The 17,219-nt window shown below is 39.0% G+C and overlaps 1 protein-coding gene across 5 annotated transcripts in view; it reads left to right on the forward strand.

Moving 5' to 3' along the window:
- The window catches only part of stxbp5a (syntaxin binding protein 5a (tomosyn)), a 107,736-nt gene that overhangs the window by 85,392 nt on the left and 5,125 nt on the right, over nucleotides 1–17,219 (forward strand). Inside the window, exons 13-23 of one of the 5 annotated variants that reach the window (XM_078942844.1) lie at nucleotides 431–498; nucleotides 1,245–1,285; nucleotides 1,596–1,816; nucleotides 6,637–6,809; nucleotides 7,107–7,232; nucleotides 7,745–7,896; nucleotides 10,779–10,841; nucleotides 11,737–11,790; nucleotides 13,789–13,838; nucleotides 14,481–14,763; nucleotides 16,012–16,375. In XM_078942844.1, the coding sequence (XP_078798970.1) occupies nucleotides 431–498; nucleotides 1,245–1,285; nucleotides 1,596–1,816; nucleotides 6,637–6,809; nucleotides 7,107–7,232; nucleotides 7,745–7,896; nucleotides 10,779–10,841; nucleotides 11,737–11,790; nucleotides 13,789–13,838; nucleotides 14,481–14,763; nucleotides 16,012–16,375 (1,595 nt within the window). The remainder of the gene's footprint in view (nucleotides 1–430; nucleotides 499–1,244; nucleotides 1,286–1,595; nucleotides 1,817–6,636; nucleotides 6,810–7,106; nucleotides 7,233–7,744; nucleotides 7,897–10,778; nucleotides 10,842–11,736; nucleotides 11,791–13,788; nucleotides 13,839–14,480; nucleotides 14,764–16,011; nucleotides 16,376–17,219) is intronic. The other 4 variants (XM_078942845.1, XM_078942846.1, XM_011491632.4 and 1 more) reach the window with 4 other exon arrangements.

Below are 17,219 nucleotides of genomic sequence, written 5' to 3' on the forward strand. Positions count from 1 at the left end.
CCTTTTTCTTCTCCCTGTATCATTCCAGACAGACCCCCTGCTCTTTTAGCCATTATGCATGTTATGTTCCTCTTTCTTGTCGCCGTGTTATGACTTCTGTTGCAAATGTCAGCACCCTCTCCTCCTTCCTCCTTTCCCCTCTTTTTCTTTTTTTGTTATTCTAAAGCCAGACTGAGCTGCAGGGGGTCATTCTCATATAAAGATCACTATGAGTCATGCCAGTGACCTTTTTTAAGTGTCAGTGTTCTCGGAGCCCAATCCCGACAAATAGACTCACCGAGGTAGAAACGCACTCAGCGAGGTGCATACTCTGTCATTTTAAGAGACAACGAGAATATACACACATGTAATCACAAATCTGATTTTAATGACAGCTTTTTATTGGCAGATCTTCTCTGTAAGCTCACTAATGTGACTCCTGTCTTACCAGGAATGGCCTGTGAGTGGTGGAAACTGGGGTCAAGGCACACTAAGTTACCCAGAGATCATCATAACCGGGTGAGTCCATCCAGAATTTCATTACCGTCATTCCTCTGCAGTTGATTTCACTTCCATCGCTCGGCCATCAAATTTCAGACACTTTGTTTTTGTTTCAGGCCATTATGCATTCTGGTCATGAACATTTAGCTCATTTCTGAGGTTTATTGTCCTGCACTAAGTTGACAACAAGGAGAAAAGGGACATCCTCACCTTTGCTATAAATGTGATGAACGACCTCCCAAAAAATGTTGAGTGAAAACAACTCATGCAAATATCCATTTAATTATTTATTCCTATTCAGCCACTTAGTCTTTGTGCTGTAAAAGGTCATTTTTTATATCACAAATTCAACATTTTTTTGAAATTGAGGTAAAAATGTTACATTGCTCAGCTGTGATCATTTAAAAATCATATTTTTAATTTGTTCATTAGGATTTACACCATTTTTTGTTTAATCTCTGCCTATTCATGATTTGAATAAAGAAATACGTAGAAATGCAATTTAAGCCTTTCCTCAAATGCCTCCCATCATGAAAAAAAGCTTCAAAAAACAAGTTAAAAAACACCCAAAACACACAATTGTTAATAAAGTGGGTCTTTAAATCTCAACACTATTGCACAAATAGATTTCCTCGTGTAAAAGAAGCAAAACAATTGGGCCTTAAATTTTAACAACGCCATGCCCCCCAATTCTTGATCAAATGTAAGTTTGATGAACTTTTTTCAGAATTATGAAAAAATGTTTCTTTTCTTTGCATTCATAGGCATGCTGATGGAACTGTGAAGTTCTGGGATGCCTCTGCAAGTAAGTTACGCACACAAGGTTTCTTTTATTGTTCTTTTTTTCACTGACTTTGTACAGTTGAACTGTGAAAAGAAACACACACAAAAATACAACACGAAAAAAAGGATCTCTGCTTTGTCTGCGGGTCAATGTGTATTTTCACTGTCATGTTTTTTTTTTTTTTTTTTATATATACACTTTGCTGCCAGGATAATTGAAGTGTTTAAAAAATGAAATATGTATTTATTTCTTTATTTTTTACCCAGGAATTTTTTTAATTCTCTGTTAATCTCCATAACAACCTCACTTTTTCCTGTCCTTTTCCTCCTAGTAATGCTCCAGGTGCTCTATAAGCTAAAAACAGCTAAGGTATTTGACAGGAACCGGTCCAAAGAAGACAAGGGCAGCACCGAGGTGTCAGACGAGGACCCTTTTGCCATTCAGATTATGGCTTGGTGTCCTGAGAGCCGGATGCTTTGTGTCGCCGGGGTGTCAGCTAACGTTATCGTCTACCGCTTCAGCAAGCTGGAAGTAACCACTGAGGTTGTGCAGGTGGGTTTGGCTTTAACTGCTTTGTCCAAATTTCATGTAAAAAGTAAAAAAAAAGGAGAAAAAAAGTTCTACCTTATTCTGCAATGTTGAGTTTTGTGCAAAAACACACACACAAAGTCGGAGGCTGGATGGTTGTCATGCCAACAGACGGGGCTGTTAGGAAGACAGACTAACATTATGTTTTGCCTGGACAACAGTCTAAGTAGGAAAAGGTAAAGTTTTGACTCTTTTGTTTGAGTAAATTGCACAGATTTCTATATTTTTATCTTGTCTGCATCCCATACTAAGGCAGGCATAATTCTGCATGCATTTAGGAATAAAATAGCGGAATTTTCTGTGTGGATAGTAAAAAGTCATTCACAAATTTATCTTACAACTAAAATAACCAAACTTAATATATAGATTTTTTATTTATCATTGTTCTTAAAATCTTGTTGTTAAAGTTTGCATAGTTTAGATAAAAGCTCATCGGCGGTACACCAAAACATACATTTATGATGTAATTTGGGTCTGTGCATGGGTAGGATGGACACCGGTGCATATGGCACTTTGGTGAATTAAAGGGAACGCCATCCAAACGTTACTACCAAATCCAGGTCCCTGATTGGTCAAAGTTCGACCTGGTTTAACTTGCAACGTATGTTCAATGGTCGCATGTTTTCTATGTAGAGCACGAAAACGGTCGTAATAACTTGCAGATAGCTACACATGAACATGAGAGTTCTGACTGCAAAAGACTTTTCATTGGAATTGGCTGCTTAAACACACACTACAGAGAGCGCTTGAACGTAGCTAAACGTTAAAAATGTTTGACAGATTATCCTACCCATGCCTTTAAATGAAAAGGGATATATGACCATCCAATAAGATTCCTCCTGACTGGCAACAGTGGTTGCCAAAGAAACAATGACTCAGACAGACTTAGTCCAATCACTTTATACTGATGACATCTGGCTCCAATGTGGCGACATCCATACCATAAAAAAATGTCGTCTGAACTGACTTCATTTCGTTGGAGCCAGAAGGAAGCAATTTTCCACGGGTGACATCACACTCACTCAGTCCAGTTGTCTTATACAGTCAATGGTTCCCACAGTCGCAAGACTTTGTTTGGGAATTGTTCCGTTTAAGAAAAAACTGATATCCTTTTCATCCTAAGACTTCATGTTTACTAACGTAAAAAAAAAAAACCAACATCATCAATCTTGACTATAAAAGACACATCACAATTCCAAAATTCTCAGTTTCTCAGAAATTCTTGTAAGAAAACTGCGACTTCGCATTTAGATATGTAAGTGCAACAGTTATTTAATTAAATATCCAGAATGTTGGTCAATGATGGGAAGAAAAACAATACAATATGTGCATAAGTGCAAAAGAAAGCATCATTTTGATGTTGTGTGTGGATGTAAAGATGGATTATTCCAGTTAGAACTGAGTCTTTGACGTGTCATCATCCTGCAAATCAAAGCAATGCAAGAAATGAAAGATATTTTAGATTAAAATGTGACTTGGTTCAAAAAATTTTATTTTGAATTTTTGAGCTCCGTCATTTCAAACACCATCATACTTGCTCTCAAAGATAATTAGTTCCTTTAATGGTAGGTCCATTTATGGGAATAAAGAGTTACATGTGAGTAAGCTCACAGTTGCTGGTTCAAACGAAGCAGAAATGTATTGATGCGTCCAGAACTCCTGCTGCTGAGAGTTTAACAGGCAGCCAAAGTTATACTTGTTCTTTATTTGAAAGCCCAGCGTCACTTTCTTGCCTGAGAAGCTCTGGCGGCGATGCACCTGTCTGCATGGAGATCACCTGTCAATTACAGTGTGTGGGCAGAGCTGCGATGTGTCTGGCTGAGGCTTTTTTGGATCCCAGCTCAGTTTTGTCCTGAATATATAAGCTTCAAAAGATAATCATGAATTTTTCAACAGTGTTGCAGTTTAAGCACTTTCCAGATAAAAGCAATTTCTTTTGATGTCTTTGACCAGTGACAACCACCAATAGATGGGGGTTTGAGTCGTTTTTTTTTCTCTCCTCCTGAATGTGGAAGTGCGTTTCAGAATTTCAGATTAGGAGACCTTGTCAGGAGACCTTGCAGGAGTGAAGGAAAAATGAGGATGGAGATGGGTTGGAGAGAAAATCTGAACACATGCACAGATCCCTCCTCAAGCCCACATGTCAGCGGGGCAAATGAAAGTGACAGAATGCAAAAGGCAGGATTTTTTTTTTTTGACCATTGTGTGACAGTTTAAAGGTGATGAAGGTGGTGGCTGCAAAGGGGCCCTTGGGAAGGATTAGGAAGGAATGGAGCATTTTAGTAAAAGATGCCCTTTTTGCTGCAGATCCGCCTACATAGTTTCATGCACACATGACAAATCCATACAGAATGAAGGCATAGTCATTAATATTTTTTTCTCTTTTTCTCCTACTCTGTTTAACATACTCATTTCTTTGTTTTTGTAAATTGTTGGTGATCTTTTTGAATTAGCTGTTCTACTAAATCACAAACCATCAATAAAAACTCCTTAAACACAGATAAAAAAAAAATTTCAATAAACTTGAAAAGGCATACTGTAAAAACTGAATATTAAAAATGTTTTATTTCAATGGAAAAATGTCTAGCAAGAAAGTTTCAAAAGCAAGATACTCTTAGTAAAAAAGAAAAAAAAAAGAAAAAACATCTTAGTAGTTAGACTTTTTTTTCTTAAAATAAAAAATCTTGATAAAATTAATTTTCTTACCCCATTGGTAGATTTTTGCTAAAAGAAATATTTTCATATTTTAAGAACGTTTATTATGTTTTTGCAGTGTAGGAACTGTACTTATTTTTTCACATGAAAGCTGACCAATGTTAAAGTTCAGCTCAGGAAGAATAAAGATAAAATTTCAGATAGAAATATTTATTCTCAATTTATTTCTGAGCTGCAGACCTTACATCAAGACCATGTCTAATAGCCTTTTATTATCTCAAACAAACGGTGAGACTCAAAGGTCTCATGTTCAGATGGTATTTAGAGATGCTGATTTAGGACTACAGTGACAGTCTGCTTCTAAAAAAAGAATGAGAAAACTGTGGTTCATTCAGAACACTGCTGCCACGGTTTAACCAGTGTGGGAGAAAAAATCCCATCTTTCCTGTTTCAAAGATCCATCATTGGCTACCAGTCACATGTAGAGTCGACAGGTGTTAGCCATCTGCAAAAGTACCAGTGCTTTTCACAGTTTTAGCCAAAAGTTGAATTATATAAAATATATTTCCCTCCCTGGCCTGCTAAGCAGATACAGCACATTATGACTAGCGTATCATGTCTCAATGTCAGCATAGACGGCCCAAAACTTTACCCAAATGGCAACAGGATTTCCTTTTTTGTTATACATCCTGTGTGTGCAGTGTCTTGGGTGACCCACATCAAGCAATAAAATGCAGTTTATCTTATCCTTTACTGCAGAATAAATCAACTTCTCTGCATTTCCTTGCAAACTGCTCTATCGTTGGAATGCTTGCTAATCTAATCTGTTGGTTATCTTGAAGTGATAGTTAATTGATGGGATAAAGTGGCTCCTACACCTACTTGCAGTTGGGTGGGTGGAGGGTGAAAGGAATACAATTGGAATCAGTTAATGTGTAAAAACTGTAAATTAGTTTGGTTTTAATTGGTAGAAACATGTCAATGTCATCTGCATAATAGTTGAGACTAATTATATATACTTTTTTAGCATCAACTCATAAAGATTGAACCAAGAAAACATGTAGAACTTCATATCATGTCTTGCATATATTTAACATCAAGTGCATTACGCAGAATGAAAATGCTGCTTGCTCTATAACACCACTGCTTTGAAAATCTTTTTTGGTCTTTTTATCATGTCCTAGTGGCATATTTCTGATAATAGAAGAGATAATTGTTGTGAATCTGGACCAGCTGGAAAAAAACATTTGAAAAAACGCAGTTTGTGACGTAGAAAATACAGTAGATGGTCCACAAGCTCCCTTCTCCGACCTTTCAGCAAGGGTAAATGGTAAATGGCGTATACTTATATAGCGCCTTTCTTCCTACAAGGACAAAGCGCTTTACAGTCACAGACCCATTCACCCAGTCACACACACATTCACACACACATTCATACACTGGCGGCGGCTCCGCTGCCGAACACAGGCGCCCGCCTACCACCAGAGGCAAGGTGGGGTTCAGTGCCCAAGGACACTTCGACTCATGGGCGTGCAAGGCGGGAATCGAACCTGCAATCTTACGATCATGGGTCGACCGCCCCACCGCTGCACCACGGCCGCCCATCAGCAAGGGGGAGGGGAAGGGGGCAGGGTTGATCCACGCGAATGGTCTTGTCCTAAACTCATATATGAATTTGTAATGAATTACTGCTGCTCTGCAGAAACGGTCCCAGAAAATGACATGATTTTGGCTAAAAGCTGTATAAACATGATTAAATGTCGACTGTGAACGCTTTGAAATTAGATTAAAAGAGAATGGGAGTGGGACTGTACACCCTTGTCAAAGACCCCAAGATGGATCTGTGAGGCACTCCGCTGCTCAGTGTGTATGCAGTTCAGGAATACTGATCCTACTGGACAGACAAAATACTTTTTAAAGATAAAACTGGAAATATATTAACTGTGACTGTGACAAAGCTTTTTTCTTCTGCATCGAAAGCAGCTTAAAGGTCAAAAGCTACAGCAAGTCTGCCAAAGTTTGTAGTTGAAACAATTTATTAGGAACTCAAGAACTGTCTGTGGTTTACCAGACTGGAACACATTTATAAATATTTATATAAATATCTGTCCATTCTTATGTGTTTGCAGCTACTAGAGGTGCGAATGCAGTCTGAGCTGAACGAAACAGACTCTCCAGATGGCGGGGGTGAGCCGACATCAGCACATCATACCCCCGGTGCCAGCCCTCACACAAGCGGCCCGCCTTCACAGCCTTCCACCAGCAGCAACAACTCTGATGGAGGCAACATGCCCTGCCTCAAGTATGAAAGACGCGCCGGCACACAGAAGCACTTTTCATGAACTCGTAAAAGCACAAGTGTTTGTGCACACCCTCATACACACAAAAGTCATGTTTTTTGCCTCAAGCACACTTGCACAAACAAAGTCAGTGCCTGAAGCGTCTGCAGGCAAAACCTCCTCATCATCCCTCTGCAGCCACTCATACCAGACCCTCGACAAACATGTGATTCACAGCTGCACCACTTATCATTCTCTCTTTCCTCTCTTCGGTCCCATTCATTACTCCTCTTTGTTGCTTTTTGTCTCCTTGCCTGCAGAGTGCGCAGCACTCCTTTAAAGCAGTCTGCAGGTTACCAGGTAGATTTGGTGGTCCAGTTAGTGTGGGTGAGTGGAGAGCCTCCTCAGCAGATCTCAAGTCTGGCACTCAATTCCACCTACGGCCTGTAAGTGCACACATTTACATCTTAGTGAAGGCTATGGCCAACTAAATGTTGATTTATGTTAGAATTATTTTACTCCTGCATAATTCCGTCCTGGTGTTGGTAAAGGTTTAAATGCCACAGCAATCCCAGGAGGTTTTGGAGACGGTTCACCAATAGAAGGGTATTTTAAGGCATAATTGCACAGAGTTTTTCTCAATCCCTTAAATAGTGAAAGTTGCCAAATCTGTAGGAAAAGGTTATAAGTAAGTCATTGTTTTCTGTTCTTTACTTCTGTAAACACCCCTAAAGGAGGTGCTTTAAGGGTCTTACAGCTGTTTGAGGTACAGCGTAGGTCCATCAGACCCCTGACAGGTTGATTAACTATATCTTGAGCATCTGAAGTAAAGATAAACATGCAGAAGTGGTTTACAGGTAACAGACTTTATTGGAAAACCTTAATTGGATGTTTTGTGTCCGTTTGTCCCTGTTAAAAACAAAACAAAACTCCATCTTTTGCTTTCACTCCTTCCCAGAGTGGTGTTTGGCAACAGCAACGGTGTAGCAGTCGTGGACTACATCCAAAAGACGGTGGTCCTTAATTTGGGAACGGTCGAGCTTTACGGCTCCAATGACCCCTACCAGAGACAGCCACGGTCACCGAGAAAGTCACGACAGCCTTCAGGAGGTACGGAAGCAGAGAAAGGATAAAACAAGAAAGGGACCTGGCTGAAGACAAGATTGCGTCTGACATCATCGGCTCAAATCATGCATCTTACCGTAATCCTAACCACAACCCCAAAGTGTTCAGAATTGTAGAAAACCGTTTTAAAGCTTAAAACGGGGAAAAACCGTAACTGTTTTTTTCAAGCAATATGAGGGTACTTCCGATTCTAGACATTAATGTCTGCAGCCAGGTCCTCTTATAAAATATGGCAAAGAAACCAAACAAGTTTGAAAAAAAACCTACATATTATAATTAGGCATGGAAAATGGAAAGTTATAGTTTAACCCATAAGTGAAGCTGTAACAGAGATAAACTTTTAACCTCTTAAGACCTGAGCTAATATTTGAGCTAACCCTCTAAACATGTAGTCATCAGGCTCCAGTTACGCAGAATTAAGTACTGTAGTGATGTAACCCAAAATGTGATGTGCACGCGTGTGGACGTCGAGTTCTAAGACCTAGATGATACTGTTGGTTAGAAACTCCTCACTTTTTATGAAGAGTATTTAAGGACCCGGAAGTCATACCAGTCTATAGCCAAGGCTGAGGTCAACCAATTTTTTTTATTGGTATTATAACCCGCTTTTCCCTGTTCCCAGCGTTGATTATCGACACTGCCTGCAGTGTGACTCTGATTGGCTGTTACCAACGTAAACAACTAAGACCTACTACAATCCTCTTTTGTTCTATTTAGAAGTGTTTCCATTGGTCTATTAATTATAATTGCAGTTTTTAGCCATAATCAAAAAGCCTGTGTCATTATCTAGTTTATGCAGAGTGACAGGAGTTAATTAGAAATTTATAGAAAGTTGGCCTGTCCCCACTTCCCATCATCCACTCTACTGCTAGCTCACAACCCCAACCTAACATTAGCAGCACAACAAAAACTGGGGTTTTGAGCCAGATGCCAGCTCAGACAAGGAAAACTAAGACGTACATGGATCGATTAGTCAACAAGTGGATGCATCAGAATGGTGCGGAGCAGGGAGCTTGTGACATGCCAATTGTAGCTTCCACGTCACGGCTACAAGCTTTTTAAACAGCATTTTTTCATCTGCTCCTGAGTCCCAACAATTTGAATACTCAGAAATGCAATTTTAGACAAAATTTTCTTTATATATTATGTTCTTCATCATGAAAAAAATCACATTCCAGTAGCCAAAGAGTGACTGATGCTTCACCGTTATTGACAACAGTCAAGCATTAGTTAAAAGTTACTTCTTTCATATTTACTCAATACATTTCTAAATTGCCTTTTCACAATTCACGTCCTATGCTGTGACCAGCTGAGGTCAGAATATAAAAGCAGACACGATTGGAGGCAGAATAATAAGAAAAGTGAAGATTATCTATAATGCAATGTGTAGCATTAGATGTTTCTCTTCAACCTCCATTAAAAATGTATTTTTTTACAGCAGTCCATATTAAAGTCAGGCTCTCCACGCCATTTCAAAATGAATAACCTAAGAACAATTTTGGAGAGATGACCAGCGAATTTTAACCTTTATTGGATCCTTTTTGTCTCTGCAGACTCGACTCATTATTGCCACTGAAGCTCCAGGGTTCAAAGACCTCTGATTGAATCAGTGATTCAAATGTGCGAACGCTGCTACATCTCTGTTTTAGCAGGCTGACATATGACAGAGCACTCCTGCATCTCCAAGAGTTTACAGCGGCTCAAGGCTTTGATTGACTTTCCTGTATCAAAGTGTCTCTGTCTTCATCACTGCCTTTCAGTAACACACACACATTCTCCTGCCCTTTAAATAGCAGTGCATTCGCACATTAACAAAACCATGGCAGCATTTGTTCAGCACAGACATACTGCCACCGTGTGTCAGACGGCAGAGGTGCAGCTTCAATGAGGAAACTGACTGCATAGTCATGAAGTGGAGCTCATAGTTTTTGTTGAATGCATTGGTAAAGATGTGTGTGTAGAAGCTGAAAAATGACTTTTTAATTTGATGGCTTATGCAGAACTGTGCAAAGCAGCTATACACCAGACACAAAAATATTGTGTACTCACAAATGTGTAAATACACAAAGAGCATCTGGTGTCACTGGCTGGTGAGCAGTAGGCTGGCACCTGTCACAGATTGGCGACTCTGAGCTATAATCAGGCGTCCAGCTGTGCCTTTGTGCCATCAGGCACTGCTGTCTTCTTTGCCTTTTGCCTCCCAGGACAAAACCATGTACACTTGTGCACACACGCCATAAAAAGAAGAGCTAGTATTCCGACAGAGCAGGGCTAAACATCTAATGGAACATTGATTCATCCAGAAAGTCAAACACAGCCTTCCTTAAAGACCCTCTCTGGTAAAAACGTGTTTTTGGTGTTTTTAACATGTTCTTGTGGCATTTGTCTCATGATGGATAAGGAAAATGAAGCATTTCTGAGTTTTTTTAATTTATTTCTTTAATTATTGTGAACCAGTAGCAGACAAGAAACAGATCCATATGCATATTTGTTGGGTCCAAACTGTACAGCTGGATAACTCCAATATTGCTCGCCATTTTTGTCGCATCAGTCATGTTAGATTGCCGGTGTGTGGAGTTGTAAGCTAGCGGGCAAACATTTAAACAAATGGAGCTTTCTTAGCACCAATGGTCCCACCCACAACTCAAAAGCAAATTTCTAACAAACTCCTGCTGCTCTGCAGAAACTGCGTCCTAGAAAATGACACAAGATTTTTTATGTTCCCAAAAAAACTGTGTGATAATAATTAAAAGACATATTGGAACACAATAAAAACAGATCGAAAGATGATCGTAGTGGAACTTTAAATGTTTTCCACCTTTCTTTATAAATCTCAAAAAATTTTAATTGAAATTTCCTTTGTTTAGGTCTGTGCGATATAAACGAGGGCTCTGCCACTTCAGAGGACCGCTGCAAGTCTCCTACTTCAGGTACTGTAGCAGGTCTTCTGGAAAACACAACTTGAACAGCTATTATTCTTTGTTTAGATTGACACGCATGCATAAAAGAGGAATGGCAAAACCTTTTTTCTTTGTAGCATCATAAAATGTTGGCTTATCAAACTGGGAATTTAGTTTTTTCCATCCATTTTTTGTTTCAGTTTAATAAATATTAGTTTTGCTCTCACTCAGTATAAAAAAATAAATGAAAAAAAAAACACATTTCATATTTAACATTTAACATATTTAGTTATGTTAAATATTTTACTTTTCTACAGAAAAAAAAACAACCCTACAACATTTTTTATGTTTTGACTAATTTCTAAACATCCTTAAACTGCAAATTTGCATATTTTTGAAAACTGGCTCAGAATATTTATTAATTGATTTGGTTTGAATGTGTAGTTTTGAGAATCTTTGTTTTTGCACACGACAAAATAATAAACCACATTAATGTGAGTTTTCTGGTCAAAGTAACGACAAAGTGTTTCACGTTGGTTCTATGTTGCCGCTATTTTATCCCAAGGTGCTTAGCGAAAGATTCATCTCATTTGGCGATACTGGGTATTAGTAAAATGAAAATGAGGAGCCTTTTCAAAAGGTCAGGCTCAAATCAAATCTCAAAGTTTGCTTGCTGCAGGTATGATTGCAGCCTCAACCTTTTTTGTCTGGCACCACCAGACTGTAGTCTGGTGCGTCTTTGCATAATTGATGCAATGTGGAGAGATAAGGTGCTTCCAGAGACAGGAAAATATGCATCTTCCTTAATTACTTATGCAGTAGCACATGTTTTTTTTGTCCTTGTAGCTGATTGGAAGAAAATAAAGCTTATAGGAAAAAAAAAAGAAATCTAATTGTACGTTAACTGTACTTATATTCCCAATAGTGTTGATGTCAAACACCAATCTACATCAGTTCTACAATGGAGGTGGTAGAGGAGGTAAGGTAATCTGTGTAGTTAAGACAAAAAGCATCGTCCAGATTGGTCCTCTTTATTTTTTTAGTTAATATTCTTATGATTTTGTGTCCCTCTGTGTGTCGCTCACGTTTATAGTCATGGGAAGAAAAAGACTGGAGGATAAAAAGCCAGTGTAGTTGAAGGTTAGCCTCTGTTCCACACTTTTGCACTCTCAGTGTGTGTAATCTATCAATCCAGTACTTTTATTTTTGAGAAAGATGTTTTTAACAAAAATTGCAATTGAATTTGGAGAAGTCAAAGTTGTTGGAGCAGAGGAAAACCTAAAAGGAGAAAGGGACTGAAGCTATTTGGAAAAAAAAGAAAAAATCATAGTTGTCTGAAACATAGAATGCATGCTACTTGTATGTAGCATGACTGTCGGATATGTTCTTGTATGGAATATGCTTTGATATGATTGTCCACAGTTTGGAAAGATGGTCCATCTGTCAAACTACGTCTTTGTCACCTCGAAGACGACACAACCATCTATAAACTGCTACCACTAAATAAGTCTAAACCAATAAAATAAGCAGAAATTAACACAATATTACATCAGTTAAATCACTTTTGTTGATAAATTGGAACTCGATGATCACATGGTTCAAACTTATGTGAACGTTTTTTATTGGCTGTATTTTTATTTGACTCTAATTTCAAAATATAGAAGGGACAGCAAATATATCATGCATAACTGAAAAAAACGTCTCCTGAATTGCCCCCGTCTTGTGCTTGCATCTATTAGCATAAAACAGCAAAACCGTTTAGTGAATTCTGGGAAATATCTTGTATCCGAGCAGCTGATCCTGCTCAGATACATTTGAATTTTCTGTCAAACCAGTTTTTTTTTGTTTTTTTTTTTAAACATTCCTTCTATACATGTTTGTATGGGGCTTTTAAAATAGGTGGCATGGTGGTGATACCACCATGGTTTGGGATTTGTTTTGTTGCAAAAAAACTGTTGTAGTAAAATGTATTTTCTTAATACTTTCTAATTGTCAATGTAAATGTGCTGATATCCCATTGTAAGAGGATTTTGGAAACTCAAGTGACCAAGAACCTTTTTTTTAATGCCTTGTGTCAAAATCGAATTATTAAAATATAAATATGAGTTTACTAACTTACGATTAATATGAGAGAGTAAATAAAAAAATGGAATGAAATTGAACTTTGTGGTGCAAAAATGACTTATGAATTATGGGAAATACTTGGTGAAATCAATGATGTTAAATAACTGTCGCACAGCAAGGTTTTAGTGATAGCTGTGTCCTCTGCAGGTTCCTATCAGAAGATGGGAGATTTGGACAAAGATTGCTCTATTTTGGTCATATATATAAATAAAAAAGAAACACAAATTTTAAAGTTTATTAAATGTTGAAAAGTTGCTAAATAAATAGTTCTCCTGTGGTTTGCGTGAACTTTTAAACCTCCTCTCATATTTACATCACTAAATGCATTCCTAATGTATTTTTTTTAAATCATCGTTCTCACTATTTTACCCTGCAGACAGAGAAAACTTTTCATACTTCCAAAACCTGATTTGAAAGCTGTTTCTTAGTGTATATATTCAAGCAGTAGCGTCCATCACCCCTTTTTCACCTTTTTCTTCCATCTGTGTCCCCACCTTTTTACCTCCATGTTCTTGATGCATGCTCCTTTTTTGGCATGAAGGTTTTTGAAGTGGCCCTGTGGCTCAGATGTGTCTTACGGTCCTCTCTTTCAGGGCATTGTGCGATCAGAGGCCACCTTCCGTTGTTTGTCACAGCATGCCTCGAAGATGCACAGGATTGTTTTTACAGTGTCTTTTCTGTGGCCGTTTTTGCTCAGTTTAAAAAAAAAAACGCTTCGTGTCTCTGTGTTACCTTCAAAGTCTGTCCTAGCTTTTGTGCACAGCCCTTGTCCAGTGCTCGCTACCTGGTTCTGCATGGCGCCCTGTGTTTAGCTTAGACATGTTTGTAAAGAGGGATGTTCTCTTTTTTCCAGCAAAGATGTCACGGAAATTAAGCTTGCCTACTGAGCTAAAGCCAGACTTGGGTAAGCCTTGACTTTGTGTCTCCAAATGGTTTTCTGTCAATTGTAGTCTTATTTTTTTTACCTCCCTTCAGCTGGACTCCGCCACATTCATTAGTCCAGTTTTATCCGGTTTCGTCTCAAAATTGGCAAGCTGTGCTTTTGTTCTCCGTGTTTGCATGTTTCTCAAGTAGCACCAATCTGAGCGAATCCCAACTGTTGCAGTTTCTGCTCAAATGGGTTTGGTTTTCAAATGCAATTCTGTGAGATCATTGGTGCTAAATTAATGTAGTAGATCTCATTGTGCTTTTTGCAACGTCTGCTGCTCTGCTTTTCTTTTCTCTGTCTGGTTGGTCGTTTTAAATCTATAAAGGCCTTTTCTTTCTTTCTTTCTTTTTTTTTCTAGCAGAATCATTGGCTGGATGGACCATTGATTGGTTTCAGTGCATCTAAATAAAAATGTTAACGTTTCACAAGAGGGGTCTGTGCGGTTGTTCCTGTCTCATTTATATTTTACCACACCTAAGTGCCATGTTGCTCATTGCTCTGATAATCCAATCCTTCAAATGTGGTGATGAATGATGATCTTAAAGGTTACCGTCTTCCATTTTGAGTTGCTTTATTTTTGTCTGCGGGTGCTTTACCTCTTTGTTTTTCTCGCTACTGTCCTCCTGTCCGTATGCCCGCCGCGGGGTGCCAACCCATTAGACCACCGAGACAACTCCTTCAGCCGCTCGCGCTCCTCCAGCGTCACCAGCATCGACAAGGAATCGCGGGAGGCCATCAGCCTTTTCTACTTCTGCGAGACATTTGCCCGGAAGGGGGACTCCACTTTGACCCCCTGTCTGTATGTGGGGACCTCCCTGGGAACTGTTCTGGTCCTGGTGCTCACATTACCACCTGCTGGGGAGCAGCGGCAACTGCAACCAGTTATCATTGCACCTGTAGGTGAGTATTGAAAGTTTAAGCTACATTGGTACCGGGCATTTGACACAGGTTGTTGAACTCGGGCTAAGCTTGAGGTGTTCACTCTAGACCGGGGTCTGCAACCTGAGGCTCTGGAGCCTCCATTGAACCTCTTTGACTATGAAGAAAAATGCTAAATATAAACAAAAAATAAAAGGTTTAAAGACAATTTGCTTGAATTAATTTAATTTTGTCATTTATATTTAGATTTTATACTGAAGAAATATTGGTAATAGTGTTTTTTTAATAAGTTTAGAGCATGTATTTTAACAATTGCATTTTACACAAACCTTGTCACTTTTAAATTCAATACTAAAAAGGAGAAAAATGATGAGTGTGCAAAAAAGTCATGATGAAAAATGCCATTTTCTTTGCCTTGGCTTTCTTGCATTTTTAATTCAAGCAAATGTGCCGCACCTAAAGGATCCTTTTAGACACACGGCATATTTTATTTTGAAATGAACTATGTGTTGCTGTCAAAAGTAAAAGAAGTTAAAATTGTCATACAAAAAAAGATTACATTTCTATTATTTTAAAAATAAATAAATGCTTAATGGTCTTAATGGCTCTTTTAGCATTAAAGCTTGCAGACTCCTGCACTGGACAAGCAGGGAGCGGCTTCTTTTTCTTTCTACTGTTTACTAGCGCATGTCTGCCACTTACAGTGGCTTGGTGCCAAATGTCAACGTGGTGCAAATCCTGCGATTTGGACACAAAAGGAAACTGTTCGGTTCATTGCTAGCCTCCTTGCAATGGCGGATATGTAGGACCATCATCTCAGGAGAGTGGCCTTGGTTTATCTTTATTTAAAAAACTTATGTTGTCATGCTCATGTTTGTGTTTGCCAGATAAACCAAATCCATATATCACTACCAAATCGGAGTCCCTGATTGGATCAAAGTTCGACTTGGTTTACCTTGCAAATTATTTTTAATGGCCACAAGTTTTGCACGTAGAGCCTGAAAACAGTCATAAAAACTTGGCTAGCTATGCGTGAACATGAGAGTTTTGAACACAGAAGCCCAAAATGCGCATTCACGCACGCTTTTACATAGACTTTTCATTGGATATGGTTGCTTGAACACTCATTGCAGAGGGCCGTATGAACGTAGCTTTAGAGGTTATTGGCATCATGAGAAAGGGTATTAAAAAAACAACAGCACTGTTGCATAAACATATTTTTTGCCTAAGAAAGTGTTATTATAAATAGATTTTTGTTGTTGTTGCCAGGAATGTTGGTGCGACTGAAGGGAAGTGTTTTACGGATGGCTCTCTTGGATTCCTCTGGCTCTCTGCTGCCTCCTTCCTTTGATCCTTGGTTTGAACCCAACGTCACCACAGACGGAGAGGAAAAGGTCCCCAAGCGCCGGCCTGTGTCCGTGTCCCCCTCCACCTCCCAGGACCTTAGTGAGAGCCAGTATGCCGTGGTTTGCTCAGAAAAACAGGCCAAAGTCGTTTCCCTGCCCTCCCAGACGTGCATCTACAAACACAACATCACAGAGACATCCTTCATCTTACGGGCAGATGTGGTGCAGATGACCCAAGGCGTGTGCCTGGCCTGTTTTTGTGCCAACGGCCACATCAAGACCCTCAGGTGAGCAAAGTGTCAGAATGCATAACATTTTCAGAGAGACTAGATTAGTAAAACTATTCTGGCCTTTTCTAGAATGACTCAAAAAAAATGGAACAGCAAACTATTGATGCAAATATCCGCAAAACCACATTGGCTTGAAAATTATCTTAATTTAGCATCTACTTCTAAGCAAGATTTGTTGATTTGTTGAAATTTCTTTAAAATCAAACTGCAGATGCCTTTGAACATAGTGTGTGGGTATGTAACAAAAAATATCAAGAGGGATTTTTAGTTTTTGAAAATGTAAAAAAAAAAATGTAAACCTTTGTTTACTTTTGTACAAAATACCTTCTAAAATTAACTTTGGCGTTTTATAAAAAAAAAAAAAAGTTTAGGACAACCCTATTTTTAAAGACCGGTGGGTGACTATCCTATCCTACTAATATCCAGCTTATCCTCATGGAATGGCGATGGGTAAACGGGGTTCATGTTCATTCGGCAGTAAAGTATGGTTCGGTACCGTATTTAAAACCAAAAATGATTGGCAAAAACGTTTCTGTCCTCACTAAAAGTATGACGTACAGTTTTCCTCCACTTATTCGCATTTCAACATTTGTGGTTTTACGTTGTCGCAGATTTCTTTTCAGTCACGTGACTCATTTGGTTCATCACAAAAGCTCAGACACTTCAAGACACTTGTTTTAGACCTTTGCGCCCGAGGAAGGTCCTGTGGGAATTTCTGAGGAAGGCGGGCAGGAATGAAGAGCACGCCAGCCCGTCGGCTGCCAACAGCTGGTTCCAGCGGTTCCTTAATCGCTATAACCAAAGTTTGTGCCCCTGCATGGAGAAATGGCGTCAACTCGTG

The sequence above is a fragment of the Oryzias latipes genome, chromosome 24 (assembly GCF_053564925.1).
Source record: "Oryzias latipes strain Hd-rR chromosome 24, Olatipes_Hd-rR_3.1".
NCBI classification, from domain to species: domain Eukaryota; kingdom Metazoa; phylum Chordata; class Actinopteri; order Beloniformes; family Adrianichthyidae; genus Oryzias; species Oryzias latipes.